This window comes from Leucoraja erinacea, chromosome 1 (assembly GCF_028641065.1).
Source record: "Leucoraja erinacea ecotype New England chromosome 1, Leri_hhj_1, whole genome shotgun sequence".
Taxonomy (NCBI): Eukaryota; Metazoa; Chordata; class Chondrichthyes; order Rajiformes; family Rajidae; genus Leucoraja; species Leucoraja erinaceus.
In genome coordinates, this window is record NC_073377.1 from 17,295,772 (window position 1) to 17,312,053 (window position 16,282).

Consider the following 16,282-nt stretch of genomic DNA (forward strand, 5'->3'; position numbering starts at 1 on the left):
TAGTCCCAAGGGACATTTTAGTCTACAAGGGGTAAGTTAAGTAAATTATTTTATGTGAAGAATGGATATGACATGGAGCTCCTTACCTATAAGGGTGCTGGAAGCTCTCAACTAAGACATTCAAAAGAGAATTTTGTGGGTAGGAAAGGGAACTGATGAGGTTGAACTGGAAGATGCCAACACATAGAACAGTACCGCACAAGAACAGGCTCTTCGGCTGACAATGTCTATGTCGAACATGTTGCCAAGAGCAACCCTTACCTGCCTTGCATGTAATCCATATCCCTCCATTCCCTACATATCCATGTCCAGAAGTCTCATAAATGCCACTATCGTAACAGTCTCAACAAACGCGTTCGACATAATCATCACACTCTGTATTACAAAAACATACCTCCTTTAATAATAATAATAATAAATTTTATTTATGGGCGCATTTCAAGAGTCTCAAGGACACCTTACAAAAATTTTAGCAGGTAGAGGAAAAACATGTAAGGGGTTTGAAATAAATAGTAGAGACATGACTAGTACACAAAGTAAAGACAGAATTCAATTCAAAACACAATATGAGGCAATTACTGCACAGATGAGAAGGGAGGGGGACGTGGGGCTATGGCTAGGCAGAGGTGAAGAGATGGGTCTTGAGGCGGGACTGGAAGATGGTGAGGGACACGGAATTGCGGATTAGTTGGGGGAGGGGGTTCCAGAGCCTGGGAGCTGCCCTGGAGAAGGCTCTGTCCCCAAAACTGCGGAGGTTGGACTTGTGGATGGAGAGGAGGCCGGCTGATGTGGATCTGAGGATTCTTTAAACTTTGCCTCTCTTACCTTAAAGCTATGCCCTCTGGATGGGCGGGCAGGGCTGTGTAACAATTCTTTGCCCTTATAAAAATTGATTGAAAATGTTAATGGGGAAGGAATTTGTTGGCTGCAGTCAGAGGAGCCAAGCCAGCTTTGCTTCAGTGAGCAAATGGGGAACTGATAAGGGTTTTAAACTGTAATTATTTTAACTGAGTCATTTCTGGACGGGTGGGGTGGGAGAATAATGGCAGCTGCAACTGCTGACCCAAATGTGAACTGCTAGTATGTGCTCCTAGGAATCTAACATTGATTGCACAATTCCTGAAAGTTTAATACCAGGAATGCGTCTGAGAGATTAATAATAGATTGGCCCCAGTGAGTTTAACACTGGAGGCAGTTACCCGAAGAAATACCATTTATATATCTCCAAATCAAAGCAACACACTGTGATTGTTCAGTCCAAGTTATTTGCCCTCCTACATTTGCATAGTGAAGGAGGACCTGAGATGAACTAATATGATGATCTGAAATACCTCTTGGTTTCTTGTCATCATGTGGCAGAAACTATATTGTAGAGGATGTGCCAATGAACTTTGTATAATATCATGACATTGTATATAAATTGATACAGTCTGGGGCCTTTTGAATTGACGGTCAATATTTTCTCTCTTCCTTCCTTTAATGATTGACTTTTGCTGTGACTCCTCTGTCTCAGCTGTTGCAATCGCATGACGTCAAGGAAGATGCTGTTCTATGCTGCTCAATGGAGGTGGGTTTAAATTTTGTGATTTTTGTTTTAATAGTCGGGGGTTCACAAAAATGCATACATTTTGTCTGCTGAATATGAAAATGACTTTTTAAATATGTTTCACAGTTGAATCTAAATAGACCTGTGATTTTTCATTTTCAACTTTGCTCAGAAAAAGTCCAGGACTGTTAGAAACATAGAAAATTGGTGCAGGAGGAGGCCATTCGGCTCTTCGAGCCAGCACCGCCATTCATTGCAATCATGTTCAAAGATGTATAAAAAGTTGCAGCCTTGGCATAGTATGTTCCTGTTCGGTAAATCGGAATTGCACCAAGTTTGGTTGTTGAGAGTATTGCATGATTTTTGTACTGTTTGCATTGTTCTAAAGTCCAGTTTAGTTTATTGCCAAGTGTGCCAAGATACAGTGAAAAACTTTTGTTGCGTGCTAACTAGCCATCAGGAAGACGATATATGATAACAATCGATCTTATAGAAACTTACAAAATTCTTAAGTGGTTGGACAGGCTAGATGCAGGAAGATTGTTCCCGATGTTGGGGAAGTCCAGGACAAGGGGTCACAGCTTAAGGATCGAGGGGAAATCCTTTAGGACCGAGATGAGATGAGAGTGGTGAATCTCTGGAATTCTCTGCCACAGAAGGTAGTTGAGGCCAGTTCATTGGCTATATTTAAGAGGGAGTTAGATGTGGCCCTTGTGGCTAAAGGGATCAGGGGGTATGGAGAGAAGGCAGGCACGGGATACTGAGTTGGATGATCAGCCATGATCATATTGAATGGGCAGGCTCGAAGGGCCGAATGGCCTACTCCTGCACCTATTTTCTATGTTTCTATTTACAGTGTATAGATACATGATAAAGGAATAACATTTAGTGCAAGGTAAATCCAGCAAATTCCGATCAAGGATGGTCCCAGGGTCATCAGTGAGGTAGTTAGTGGTGGTTCAGCACTGCTCTCAAGCTGTGGTAGGATGATTCAGTTGCCGGATAACAGCTGGGAAGAAACTGTCTCTGAATCTGTTGGTGTGCGTTTTCACACTTCTATACCTTCTGTACCATGAGACATGATCTCACAGTTGGTGTTAAAGAAAAGAAGGCACGGAATTTCTAAATTGCATTCAGGAGAATTTTTCTGGAATGTATTTATCAAGCCCAACTAGGGATGGAATCTTGATTTAGCTGTATAGAGAATGAAGCTGGAAGGACTATCAGTGGGGTTTTATTTTATTGATCACAACTCAGTTACATTTAGCAGTCACAGAAAAAACAAATTGAAGTGGAGACAACAGGACTGTGCAGATGCTGGAATTTTGAGCAAAAAAACAAACTAAAGGGGATACCCAATGGGTCAGACAGCACCTTTGGAGGAAAATGGACAGACAACTTTGCATTTCGGGACCCTTCAGAATGGAGAAGAGTTGTGACTCAAAATATTGACTACACATTTCCCTCCACAGATGAGCCTGACTACTAAGTCCCTCCAACACTTTCTGTCTGCATGAATCTCAAAGATATGGGGGGAAAAGCCAGTTTCGCTGAAATGAAAAGTGACTTAGCAAAAGTGGGCTCAAAATAACCATATGAAATTTCACATCTCAAGGCAATAAGAGACATGTACAGATTCATGAGGGATTAGAGTCATGGAGTGATACTGTGTGGAAACAGGCCCTTTGGCCCAACTTGCCGACAACAGCCAACATGTCACAACTGCACTAGCCCCACCTGCCTGTGCTTGGTCCATATCCTTCCATATTTGTCCTATCCATGTACCTGTCTAACTGTTTCTTAAACTTTGGGATAGTCCCAGCCTCAACTATCTCCTCTGGCAGCTTGTTCCATACACCCACCACCCTTTTTGTGAAGAAAGTTACCCTTCGGATTCCTATTTTTCCCTTCAACTTGAACCTATGTCTTCTGGTCCTCGATTCCCCTACTCTGGGCAAGAGATTCTGTGTATCTGCCCGATCTTTTCCTCTCATGATTTTGTACACCTCTATAAGATCACCCCTCATCCTCCTGCGCTCCAAGGAATAGAGACCCAGCCTACTCAACCTCTCCCTATAACTCAGATCCACTAGTCCAAGCAACATCGTCAATTACGGTAGAAGATTCGGCCAGAGAGCATTGTCTACAATACGACATTCGGTCATTAAATGTGTGCTAGTCATTGCAAGGATATCAGCGGGCGACCTCCTGACTGCTTTTGTTCCCAATTTAATGTAGTGCACCAACTGCAAACCTAGCAGGCATCTAATGAATAACCAGCTTAGACCAAGTCTTTAAAACAGGACCTTTTGTTTTACTTAGAATCTTAGTAAATGCTGTGTTTTGTGAAAATGATATGCTTTATCCACAACCATAATATTCTTGCAATAACTCGCAACTGCAGATGCTGGTTTACCAAAGAAAGACACAAAATGCTGGAGTAACTCAGCAGGTTAGGCAGCTCTGGAGAACATGGATAGATGACGTTTCGGATCGGTTCCCTTCTTATGTGCGGACCCGATACGTCAGCTACCCATATGGTCCAGAGATGTTGCCTGACCCACGGTGTCATTTTGTTACCATGAAATTCTTGTTGCCTGTATTGAAGAAATAAACTGTATTGGTGGGGGTATGTGGGGGGAGGGGGTGGATGGCGGGGGGGGTGCTGATGAATGGCTATTGTCCTCACAGATGCTACCTGATCTGCTGACATGATTCTTTCTCAGTGGATACTATTTGATCTTCTGAGTATTTCTTGCATGTTAGATTTATTTTAATTTGTCTTCCAGGTGGGAATTAGTAACCAAAGAGCAAGGAGTAAAAATGTCTTATTGTCTTAGATAAGATTGTCCACTTGTTTTGATCATTGTTTACAGTCCTATTCAAGTTGCTTGTCTGCGTGAACTTTGACTACTGCCCTTTGAATCATTTGACAGCTGCAGAGCACGGGCAAGCTACTGGAGGAGCAGCTGCCAGAGATGATGACAGAGTTGCTGGCAGCAGCACGCGACAAGATGCTGGGCCCCTCAGAATCAGCACTGACAAGGTCCCTCCTCCTCGAAGTCATTGAGCTGCACGCCAACAACTGGAACCCACTAACTCCCACCATCACGCAGTACTACAACAAAACCATCCAGAAACTCACTGCTTAAAAAGCCTGGGGAAAAAAAAAAGCAGGGGGGAAAATAAAAGAGAAACCAGGAAGGTGGAAGAACAAAATATAGGAAGGTGCTGTCTTTTTTTAAATAACAAAAAAAGACTTATTATTGGAAAAGGGGAATGTATTGTGTATAAAACAGAACGATAAGTCACAGCATGCTGCAACTCATTTTATGAGCGCATTCTTTCATTCGAGTGCCAATCCTTCCTTTTCCCCCTCCTGTGTTTTTGCTTGTGGTTGATCAATCTACAACACACAAGCCTGTGGTTTGCAGAAGGCTGGAGCTAGCCTGGTATTGTGTTGAGTGTGTGTATGTGTTTGCGCTTTGTGTTTTATTTGTTCTGCCATTGAGACGTTGTCTTGCCGGGCAGTTGGCAGAATGTGACATTTAGCAGATGGCCAGGCAGAACAATAGAAAGCATGTTCTACGCCAGGCCCAAATCCAAATTATCTCATGCGGGGCTAGGTTTAAATTAACCTACCTAGTGTTTTTGTTTTTGTTTTTACACTCACTTTTTCTTCAATGCTCATTTTAGGAAAGAGGCAAAAACAGTTAAAGTACATTTGCAGCAGAACTTTGCCTGCAGATTATTTTAACACAAGATGAACGTTCTATGTGTTTACAAACAATTTTGAAGCTATGCATTTGGTATAGTGATTTTCATTGTTGCATTTGGTTAAATGCTACAAAAGACATGTCTTAGCCATGTAAGCTAATACAAAGTTTTGTGTCTCAAACTGTCTGCCAATATATTGAGGGGATGATTATCCCACAAATCACAGTATTCAATTTGGATGGCAAGTTTGCAAAACATTTAATTTAACTCTTTAGTTTTCTCAAGAGTTCACCTGTATTAACTGGTAAAATAATTCCCCACATCATTTCTTGTTCAGTCACATGATGTGATCGAAGGAACTATCTTTATGATGATTCTGTTAGCACAACCAGAAGTGAAACATGATGGGTTATTAACTTGTCCCCAGTTAATATATCACACTGTGGAGAGTTGAGGCAGTGTTATGCAGATTATTTTTTTGACTAACACGTTGCTGCTGGTCTCACTGTATGCAAATTGGCTTCTGCCTTTCCTACAATACAGCACTTCATAGGTTTCATATGAACTGCTTTGGCTGTAAAGTGCTTTGACACATCCCAAATTTTTCGTTTGCATCGTTATGGAATATTGGAAGTTCAGATTTTCAGTTCCTGACTTTGAACACCACAGTATGTTGCTCCCGGGCAATACATTGCATTCTCTGTAATTTGTGTAATAAATGCTGTCTGAATGATCTTGCGCAATAAGTGCTAAATATACTATTCACTGACTAGCTATTGTAATCACCTTGATTATAATTCAGTGAATTTGTCGTGACTTTTTTGTTGTTGTTGAATTTCCAGTCAATGTTTTCCTGTATGACTCCAGCTGACAGATAACAGAGGGGTAACCTGCTCCCTAATTGCATCTATGTATTTTACATGTTGTTGATAGCGACTACAAATGCAACACTGAATAGTTGGTATACATGATAATAATTCAGTCAAACTGTTAATTGGTCAGTTAACCATGAATTTGGAATTGCTTACTCCCTTTGCTGTTTGTTAAACAATTGTATGCAATTTTACACTATGAAAATCTCCAATTCTGATTAAGTCCTTGAAAGGACCTTATTGGATGTTGAAATATAGACAAGATGCCAGGTTTATCTTGGACATTGAATTCTAGTGCGCCTGGGTTAGACTTTTGATAAGGTCTACATGGCAGGTTGGTCAACGGGATCCAAGCGAAAATGGCAATATAGAACCAGAATTTACTCAGTGAGAGAGGAATAATTGTTACGTGTTGTTGTTATTTGGAAGCCCGTTACCAATGAGGTTCCATTGGGTTTGATACTCTCTGTGCTCTTCAGGGCTCTTTGCTCTTGCTTTTTGTAATGTTAATGATTTAGGCTTAATTGTAGAGTGTCCGATAAGGAAGTTGAAGATAATTCAGAAACTGTGTGTGGTTGACAGTGAGGAGGGACGCTATAGAGTGCAGGATGTTATGGGTGGTCAGGGCATTTGAGGGGAAAAACTGCAAATCTAAAGAAACAGGAGGTAATGCATTTGGGGAGTTGCAACAAGAGAAGGAAAGGGTACAGTAAGTAGAAGGATATATGTGATGTAGAAGAGGGGGCTTGCATGAAACATTGATAGATCCATAAAGAAAACAGGAAAAGTCACCAACATGGAGATACCTGTAGTACCAAGAATTGATTTCTTTGAGCTGAGGCATAGAATATGAGCGAGGAGATAATGCATGGACTTTATACAACAGTTTGCTTACTGTCTACTGGTCACTATATTACTGAAACAATGTGATTGTCTGAAGAGGGTGCAGAGGAGACTTGTAAGGATCTTGCCAGAACTGAAAAATAAAAGAACAAGGAAATATTGGGTTAGAAGGGGCTGTTTCCTTTGGAAAAGAGGGAAATTGTGCTATACAAGATTACAACAGACCTAATAGAATTAATGGGAGGATCCCATTTCCATTTGCAGAAGGGTTAAAAAGTGGATGGGAATGATTTTAAGTTACTGAAAAAAGAGAGATGAATCTCTTCTGCACCCTCTGTAATGCAGGAGTCTTGAGACTAGAAATGTCCCTCATCTCCAGCTGTGGTCTAACTAGTATGATGTACTAATCTAATAGAATCTACCTGCTTTTATATTCTGTTCCTCGACCAATAAAGGCAGTACCCATGTGTTGTTTAACCACTTTTTTGACCTCCTGCAATCTCCAGGAATCTATGGGCATACACTACACAATCCCTTTCTTTCTCTACACTTTAAACTCTCTTGCCTTGTTACCTGAGCTATTGGACCTTGCAGCATCAGGCCTTCATACAATTTGTATTCAACACCCCATTCCCGCTGCCAATGAACTTATGATCCACAACTTGCAATTTATTTGGCATCTTACAAAATGTAGGGTGAGCCTGCAAAACACTATAACAAACACCTTTTGTTAAAAAGGATAGTTTGGTCTTTATTTAATGGGTATATTGCTGCTCAACAACTTAACTGCTAATGATTTCGTTGGATCTCTCCAAATGAAGTGCTGCACCCATGTTATCACAGTGGCTGTCCAAAAAAACAACTGTCATTATAAATGCTCATTCTGACACAGTGCTTGTCTGTAAAGATCAGGAGGGAACCCCTATTTGACTTCTGTGCTAGGACTGAGCTGATTAATTGCAGATAGGGACTGTACAATTAGCCTGAGAGGAAATGTATCGATGGCCACTCATCCTTAGTTGACAGTCTGTTAAAAGCCAGGCCTAGAATTCTTATCAATTTGACTCCTGTTCTATAATTAAGTGTAACATGGAATGCCAATTGCTTTTTATGTTTAAAAATCGCGGGTATGGTTGTGCCTTGCAACATGCATCGTTGCGTCATCTGATTTGGCATGATATGGTGTTATTTACTAGGCTCCATGCAACCATCAAAACCAACCACAGCAATGACATGGAGCTGCATGCAATTGTGTCTTTGATATCTAGTTCTTAATGGGGTAAATGCAATGCCCAAGCACTACTCTGGCAATCTGTATAGAGTGATGTGTGCAAAATGCCAACCTCTAAACTAGAGGAATTGGAGAGACTGGTTGACCATTATGCAGGAAGACAGATGTACTGTATGCAAAGCAATCCATGGACACTCTCCAGGGCTACAAGCAGTCCCTGATAACTAGCGGGAGAGGTTGCTTGGGATAATTGCTCAGAGGGTAATTCTTATATCTACATTTAATTTAGAGACGCCTGCAATACAAGCAAGTCCTTGTGTGCCTCATGCCGCCTCTGGACTGAGGCAAAACCTCCATGAAATTTTCCCTTGTGACTTTCCTATTGCAGCATGGTATTGCAAACTGTGAGATGTGACATAAATCAGCAGCAGGCGGCTTGGAATTATCATGAGACAAGGAAGTTGAGAGTAATAGTAACCTTGACTTCAACTGTGAGAACAGCCCAGGCGAGGGCAGCACAGTGGCACAGCAGGTAGAGCAATGCCTCGCAGCAACAGAGACCCAGGTTCAATTTCGTTTTCGGGTGCTGTTTGTGTGGAGTTTGCACGTTCTCCCTGTGAGCGCGTCCGTGTCCTCTGGTAGTTCCAATTTCCTCCCACATCCCAAAGACATGCAGTGTGCCTGTTAATTAGCCTGTGTAAGTTGCCGCTGGTGTGTGTGTAGGGAGTGGGTGCAAAAAGCGGGATGACAGAACTAGTGTGACCGAGTCGGTATGGACTCGGTGGGCCGAAGATCCTGTTTCCACGCTGTATCTTTAAACTAATTGTGCAGGAGATCACAGATCTTGAAGTGGAGCACCTTGCCAAAGTGTGGCCTGCGTTGACAAGGCTCCTCAGAAGTCTAAATAAGAGACTGTATCTCTAAACATCGTATGGATGTAATTTTTCTGGCGTTGAACCTTTCCGTTTTTCTTGCTGCATAGGCTCAGTGGCTGCCTGTGGTGCCTCTGAGACCTTTACTTCATTTCTACATTATACAGTAAGAGGAGTGTTAGGTTTAAACATATGTCCAGAGGAAGTAAGTTATTAAATCAGAACTGCAATTGAAGGTATAAGGAAGGCTCAGTTCTTAATGTGAGCAGTGCTTGGTGTAATCGGTGAAGTTGCAGAATGCTGTGTTGTAGTCTGACAAAGAATGTAGTTCAAGTATGACTGACCTTTTAAGTAGCATGGTTTTGAGGAAAAAAAGGTGATAGAGTTAGTTATTCTGGGAATAAATAAGGGCTTTCTGCATCTGGGAGGTTGAAAACCAAACTGGAACCCAAAATGTGGAGATCACACAATTACTGACGTCAAAGTTGAAAATATCTTGCTGGAGCTATGTTTATGGCTTTAACAGAAAAGCTATCCGAGCACTAGGAGGCCTGAAAATTGGCACCGTTTTATTCTGCTTGGGATTAAATTTATTTTCAGCCGCTCAGCATTTTTTCAGTCAATGCTATGGGAATGAATTTGTTGGCTTTGATGTAGGATCACATATAAAGCATAATGAGCCACCAGAGAGCAGTTCCCACCTGTACTACAGCACAAGTTGGTGCCTTCAACAGCAAAAGGAGGAAAATTAAAAGCAATTGGAAAAATAGGAACGTGAATCCTGAAAATCACGGAAAACAGCCACAAAATTCCATTGCTACATTTGCTGGACCTGTACATAAACAATTATCATACACACCAATATTTGGAGCAACATCCTCGCCACTGATTTAGGTATAGAGACATAGAAAATAGGTGCAGGAGGAGGCTATTGGCCCTTCGAGCCAGCACCGCTGTTCATTGTGATCATGGCTGATCATCCACAATCAGTAACCCATGCCTGCCTTCTCCCAAGATCCCTTGATTCCACTAGCCCCCTAGAGCTGTATCTAGCTCTCTTTTAAATCCATCCAGTTAAGGTGTGATAAATGAATTGTATGTTGCAGTCACACACCAGAGACTTGACCATAACAATCTAGACTGAAGGTTCAGTGTGGTCTTGTCAAATGAAACAAACCAAGAACCCTTCTCCCTCCTCAGATGAATGTAAAAAACAGTTTTAATGTATGCATACAGATGTTTTCTGGAGACATTGCCAATAATAATTAGCTTTCTAAGAGTTTGATATTTTTAGTGTTTTAATTCCATAATCCCACCATCATCACTTTACGTTACGTAGTTGGCCAACTGTATTTGAAAGGCTTATTTTGATAGGGTTTTTTAATGAAATAGAACATTTATAACACCATATAACATTTATTTTTCCCTATCCCTGGTCTTTGCAGAGTAATTAACCTGATACAGCTTTAACTAAGATTTCTTAAGACTGATGTTCATCAGAATTGGGGTCCAGCAGTTTAAATATCTCCTTTTAATATTTCCATTGCGTCCAAACAAAATTCCTAAATTCTCAATATATATGGTATTCTACATTTGTGTTATATTTGGCCGTATCTCTTAGAAAGGAAATTGAGGAGGAAATTTACTAGGCAAAGGCTACTGGTCATTTGGGTGATGGCCGATGTGTAACCTATCCATGTTAGCCACTGTTTTGTTCATTCACATCCATCCATTAACATTGCTTTGTAATTTTGTAATTTAGCCCGTATTGCTGGCAAGGGCAGTATTTATTGTTTATCCCCGTTGCCCCTGAGAAAACTATGGTAAGCCACCACCTTGAACCACTGTAGCGTTGCTAGCGTAGCTACTCTAACAATACTGTTCGATAGGGGTTTCCAGGATTCAGATCCAATGACTGTGTAAATCCAAATTGCATTGGAAATTGCAAATTGCCTTGAGGAACCTGCGGGTGGTGGTTCACAAGTTCACAAGTGATAGGAGTAGAATTAAGGCATTCGGCAACTCAAGTCTACTCCGCCATTCAATCATCTCTGATCTCTGCCTCCTAATCCCATTTTCCTGCCTTCTCCCCATAACCCTTGACATCCTTTCTATTCTAGTATTTGTCTATCTCTGCCTTAAAAATGTCCACTAACTTGCCCCGTGTGACAATGAGTTCCACTGATTAATTACCTTTGACTAAAGTTGTCATACATGGATTCTTCCAACTAACCTGTCATTTGATAAACATTGATTTAGAAGCTGCAAAGGCTGTAAACATACACTTCTCACTATTTGCTTTCCTCTCAACAAGAACCAAACCTCTGCCTCATTTCATTTAATGTGGTCAAAGGAGGCAGAGGGAGAAGAGAAAAAAAGAGAAGATCCCATGCATCTGAAGCACCTGTACTCATTGATGATGGAGGTTGCAGAGATGCTGTGGGAGGATCCCAGTTATTAACTGCAGTGCATTTGTAGATACCATACACTGCAGTCACTGTGCTGCTGGAGTGCCAATCAAGTGCACTGCTTTGAACTGAATGCTATGGAGCTTTTGTGTTGTTGCAGCTCCAATCACTCAAGCAAGTGAAAGTGTTCCATTGCATAATCAGAGCACAAGGGGGCTTTGTTAATTATTGAAACAACTTCTGGGTGTCAGGACATGAATTGCTCACGACAGGATACACAACCTTTGACCTGCTCTTGAAGCCGTGGTATTTGTGGCTGGTCCATTTGAATTTTTGGTCAGTGTTGGTGTTACTGGCGGGGGGTTGGGGATGGTCATTGTGTGGCAATGTTATGTCACAAAAGTCACTTGCCATTTATCAGCCCAGGCCTAAAAGTTGTATTCGCATACACAGCCTCTTACGGAGGAGTTGCAGATGTAATTGAATATTATACAAGCATCCCTTCATCTGGCTTTGATGGAAGGAAGGTTGCTGGTGCAGCAGCTGAAAATGATTCCTTGCAGTTATACTCTGGGGTATGACGATTGCCCTCCAGCAGCCAGGTTTACACCATTATTTTAGGCTTCTGGTGTTTGAATTTGTTTCAAAGTCAAAATTGGATATGTGACTTTCTAATAAATCAACCAGTTGTGAATTGATACAATAATGTTTGAAATTCCACCCAAATCTTTGCACAACACCACTTTTTGCATCCTTCCAATTGGACTGTCTGGCATTCATCTAGCTTCCTACCAGATTATTAATTTGCCATCAATTCCGTGGCTTTCAACTTTTAGATGTTTGGAAATCACAGGAATAATGCCGGTCAACATCCTTTTCTCTTTCTTTACTCATTTCTTTAATAAAATACAATCAGGTTTTTCAGGCACGACTTAAACCCCAAATCACCTGAATATTCTCAAGACGTTTGTTGCTCAATCCATAATTATAGAGTTCAGAAATTTCCTGTCAATAAAGGTGGTGCCAATCAGTCTGTAATTGTCCATTTCCCCCTGATTTTTTTCCCTAAATAATAATGTAACTCAGTGTTTTTAATCTGGCAGAATGGATCGTGAAACACGAGTTTGATTACAACTAGGAGCTTTGGAATGTTTTTACCTAATTCCATTAAAATGTTGGGATTAAAGTCAACCGGCCATTTGTTCTCCTTGGGCCTTGATCGCATAAAATGTCTGCGATCTATCGCGGGTGCCGGCAGTCGCTTGTAAAGATCGCGTAAGTGGGACAGGCCCTTTAGGGTCCTTATTTTCCGCAGTGCTATTGTTTTGCTAGCATTAATTTAGGGGGAGCCTCCATACTTGATTTGGTATTAGTTTCCTTGAGATGTCCAGTGGGCTATCTTTTTACTTTTACTGAGACAAATAACTTTAAAATATCTGCTGGATCCTTGTTTTATCTGTTATATGACTCACCATTTTTTATGAGCCTATTTTGCTCTTGATCACCGCATTCTTCCTCATTTTAAAAGCTTTCATTTTGACTTTTGCTCTTCCAGCTTTCTTTTCATGTTTCCTTTTTGTAGATTAGATTAGAGATTAGACTTTATTATTTGTAGCTCTTACTCTCAGTTTTGTCACCTTTTATTCTTTCCAAGTCAACAAGATCTATGGTAGATCTTAAATTTAATATTTGCTCCTTTTATCCTTATGACTTCACTACCTCTTTTTTGGTCACTTATTTTCATTCTTTTGGTAGCTCGGGCTCCTGAAGGGTTAAACCAGTTCTGTAGAGCAATAGGCGATTTGTGACATGCCTTTCACAGATTCTTTATAAACAGAAAATACTGAAACCACTCAACAGATAAGCGGCATCAAGAAAAATAGCATTCAAGTTTTAGGTGGGAGCTGTTCATCAGATCTCCCAGCAATTCAGATATCCAACATCTCCAATTTATTGCATTTTAATCTTCTGACACTTTACCCATTTACAGATTTGTCCATTGAACTGTGATGTTGCTGCACTAAATATAATTATGCAGTATATAAAAGTGGATTATTAACAAGTGCTCGCTATAAGCTGTGTATATATAAGGAGCTGTGTATATAAGGTTACTTTGCCCCTACAGGCAGTTTCACCATGTTACAAGATCATGACTCCCCTTCTCCGTCAGCAGTTTTCCAACTCTACAGGCATATCCCTTAATTCCTCCAGTACCCAGAAATCTATCGATTTTGGTTTTGAATGTAATTGATGATTGAAGCTCCACAGGCCTTTGATCAGAGAATTGCAAAGAATCACTACCCTGTGAAGAACAAAAATCTCCTTTGTTCAGTAGTAAATTATATCTGTACAAGACATGAGTACCAATAAGTGTGGACCACTGCAGCTGTCGTATGTTTACATTCATTTTCTGCAGTAATGCTAAAACTATCATTGACGCAGGAGGAATAAAACATTGTGTTCATCAAAGTCCTCACCATTTCCAGAATTTATAGAATAACGCATGATTTTGTTTTGTGAACCATGCATTTTTCTGTTAAAAATAGTGGTTATAAAAGGATTTTGTCCAACGAAGTTCCAAAAATGTTGGGGTTGAATGGAATAGTCAGGTTATATTGATACAGATATCTATCTCCTGATTCTGAAGTTTTTGAAGGTGAGTCAAGAATTACTTAGATTGTTTTGAGAAATATTAGAGGTGATCACAATGTCTGTGTGTGCCTCATTGATTCTTCACCTTCCAATCAATAATTATGGCAAGAATTACAATTACGTTCTCGCAAATTAAATCACCTCATTTCTAAAGCTTCAAAGTCTTGGCACAGCAGCGTTTATCAAAGTAACTTAGCATTAATGTAACTAAGAGCTCTCTTTTTAAAGAAAGGGCAGTATCTTTGTCACTATTACTACGAATGTTTGCATTAGGTTGCATCATGAAAGATCCACAAGAAGCTGGATCTACAGTTCTACAGCCAAGGCAAAGAATCAAATTTAGCAATGTTGAAGTTAAGAGTTCCAACGATGGTCTAAGTTTCAACACAAAGGAGTGTTAGTATAAAAACAGCTTTGGTAAAATGTGGAGAATCAGAGTCTTTGCAACATGTTTATCATCTAACCGCATGAATTAAGTTCTGAGAGTTGCCTTTGCTCGATATGAATAATTTTTAAAGGCGTATAAATTTCAAGACTGGCATGAAGAGTATTTTTGTTAGGTAAGATAGTGAGGCTCATGAAACCAATGGAGGCAGGATCCAGTAGTGCAATGATTTCATTGAATGGAGAAACAGACCTGAGGGGGATGAATGATTTACCTCTGATATTACGATAACTACAATACTAGAACTGAATCCTTGCTCGTCGGAGGAATAATATTCACAGATTAATTATTGAGAAACAGACTTTTGTTTGGATAATATGTAATTTTCTATTTATAAAAGATGATGATAATTTAAAATTGTGTAGAAGCACCATGGGATTACCTTAACCAAATCCATTAATATTCTCTAACCTTTGCATCTGGCACTTTTGAAACGGGAAAGGCTTGATTTGCCATGATGCCTTCTCTCCCCCTCTGCTTCCCCTTGTCATCGTGGCTGCTTTCACTGTAGCTCGACTAATGGTTGCTTGGAGAGAGGTTTTTTAAGGTCAGACCATGTTAGGTTTATGTGGCGTGATGTTGTAGCCATGAGCTCTGCATTCTGTCCCATTTCAGTGCATGAATCAGTGTGAAAAATGCCTTTGTGTTATTTTTCAGTTACCTTTGCCCAACTTCACAAGTTTTTTGGGCCATTAACAACATTCATTATGCAACACTTACAGAACTTACTAAAAGAGGATCAACTCCCAACTTCTTGGCATAAATACAGTATCTTTTTTTAAACCTATAGTTGTGGAAGGGTTAGCTGTTGAGGTTTTTGATGTTTTATCAGCTTCAAAGATCATCTCATCTTCTGCTTTCCACCTCTATCTAGCCTTGAATTGGATTTGCAAAATAAATGAGCAAATCAAGGAAATCCAGACTGCTGATTTCGGCTATCTTGATCTGAATTATATTAGGTTTATATTATAAATGAATCTGAATGGTGTTGGAAACAGGCAGGAGAATGTCTTTTCCCATAAACGGTGAAAGGATTCACCTCTGCCTGTTGGGGATCCCTCACTGTAACTGAGCTCTATAATCAACAGCGTTTTTTGTCATCTGGGCCTTGCATGCAAGTATGCTACAATAATATACGACAGTCTGAAATGTTGCAACTGCTAATGTGTGGAAAAGAGAATTGATTCATTTTTTTTTTTTTGATATGATTTCCTTCAAGCAAAGTAATTGTATCACATTTTCAGACTTAATTTTGCTTATCCAATGTTAAACTATAAAGCATGAATTAATGCCTCAAATACAATGTATTGTTTTGCTCCTTTTTAAATTTGGGTTTTGCACTATTTTTAGTTTTTACTCATTTTTGTTTATAAATGTATGTTTTGTCTTAATGTATGTCCAAAATACAATATATGTTCAAAGTACCATTCTGTCATTCTTTTATTTGAAGGTTTCAGAAACACACACATGGCATCATGTTTGTAAAAAGCCACACGCCATTTGTATAAAACCTTGACTGTGCGGAACAGCCATTCTTTAGATACTAAAGCATAATTATTTTTCTCTCCTCCTGCTATTTCCCACAGGTATTAAAATGGGCATTGAGCGCCCTTTGATATTTTACCTAAGTGGCCATTAGGGGGCATCTGAGCCAGATCTGTCTTCACCTGATGTCCGTGCACCTCATTTAAATGCC

General features: G+C 40.1%; 1 protein-coding gene across 1 annotated transcript in view; it reads left to right on the top strand.

Annotated features, from left to right (window-relative positions):
* ctif (CBP80/20-dependent translation initiation factor) overlaps window positions 1–8,135 on the top strand; it is a 162,641-nt gene extending 154,506 nt beyond the window's left edge. The window contains exons 17-18 of the mRNA XM_055648013.1: window positions 1,514–1,567; window positions 4,483–8,135. Of these exons, the coding sequence (XP_055503988.1) occupies window positions 1,514–1,567; window positions 4,483–4,698 (270 nt within the window). The 3' untranslated portion in view covers window positions 4,699–8,135. The remainder of the gene's footprint in view (window positions 1–1,513; window positions 1,568–4,482) is intronic.
* The last annotated feature ends 8,147 nt before the right edge of the window (window positions 8,136–16,282 follow it).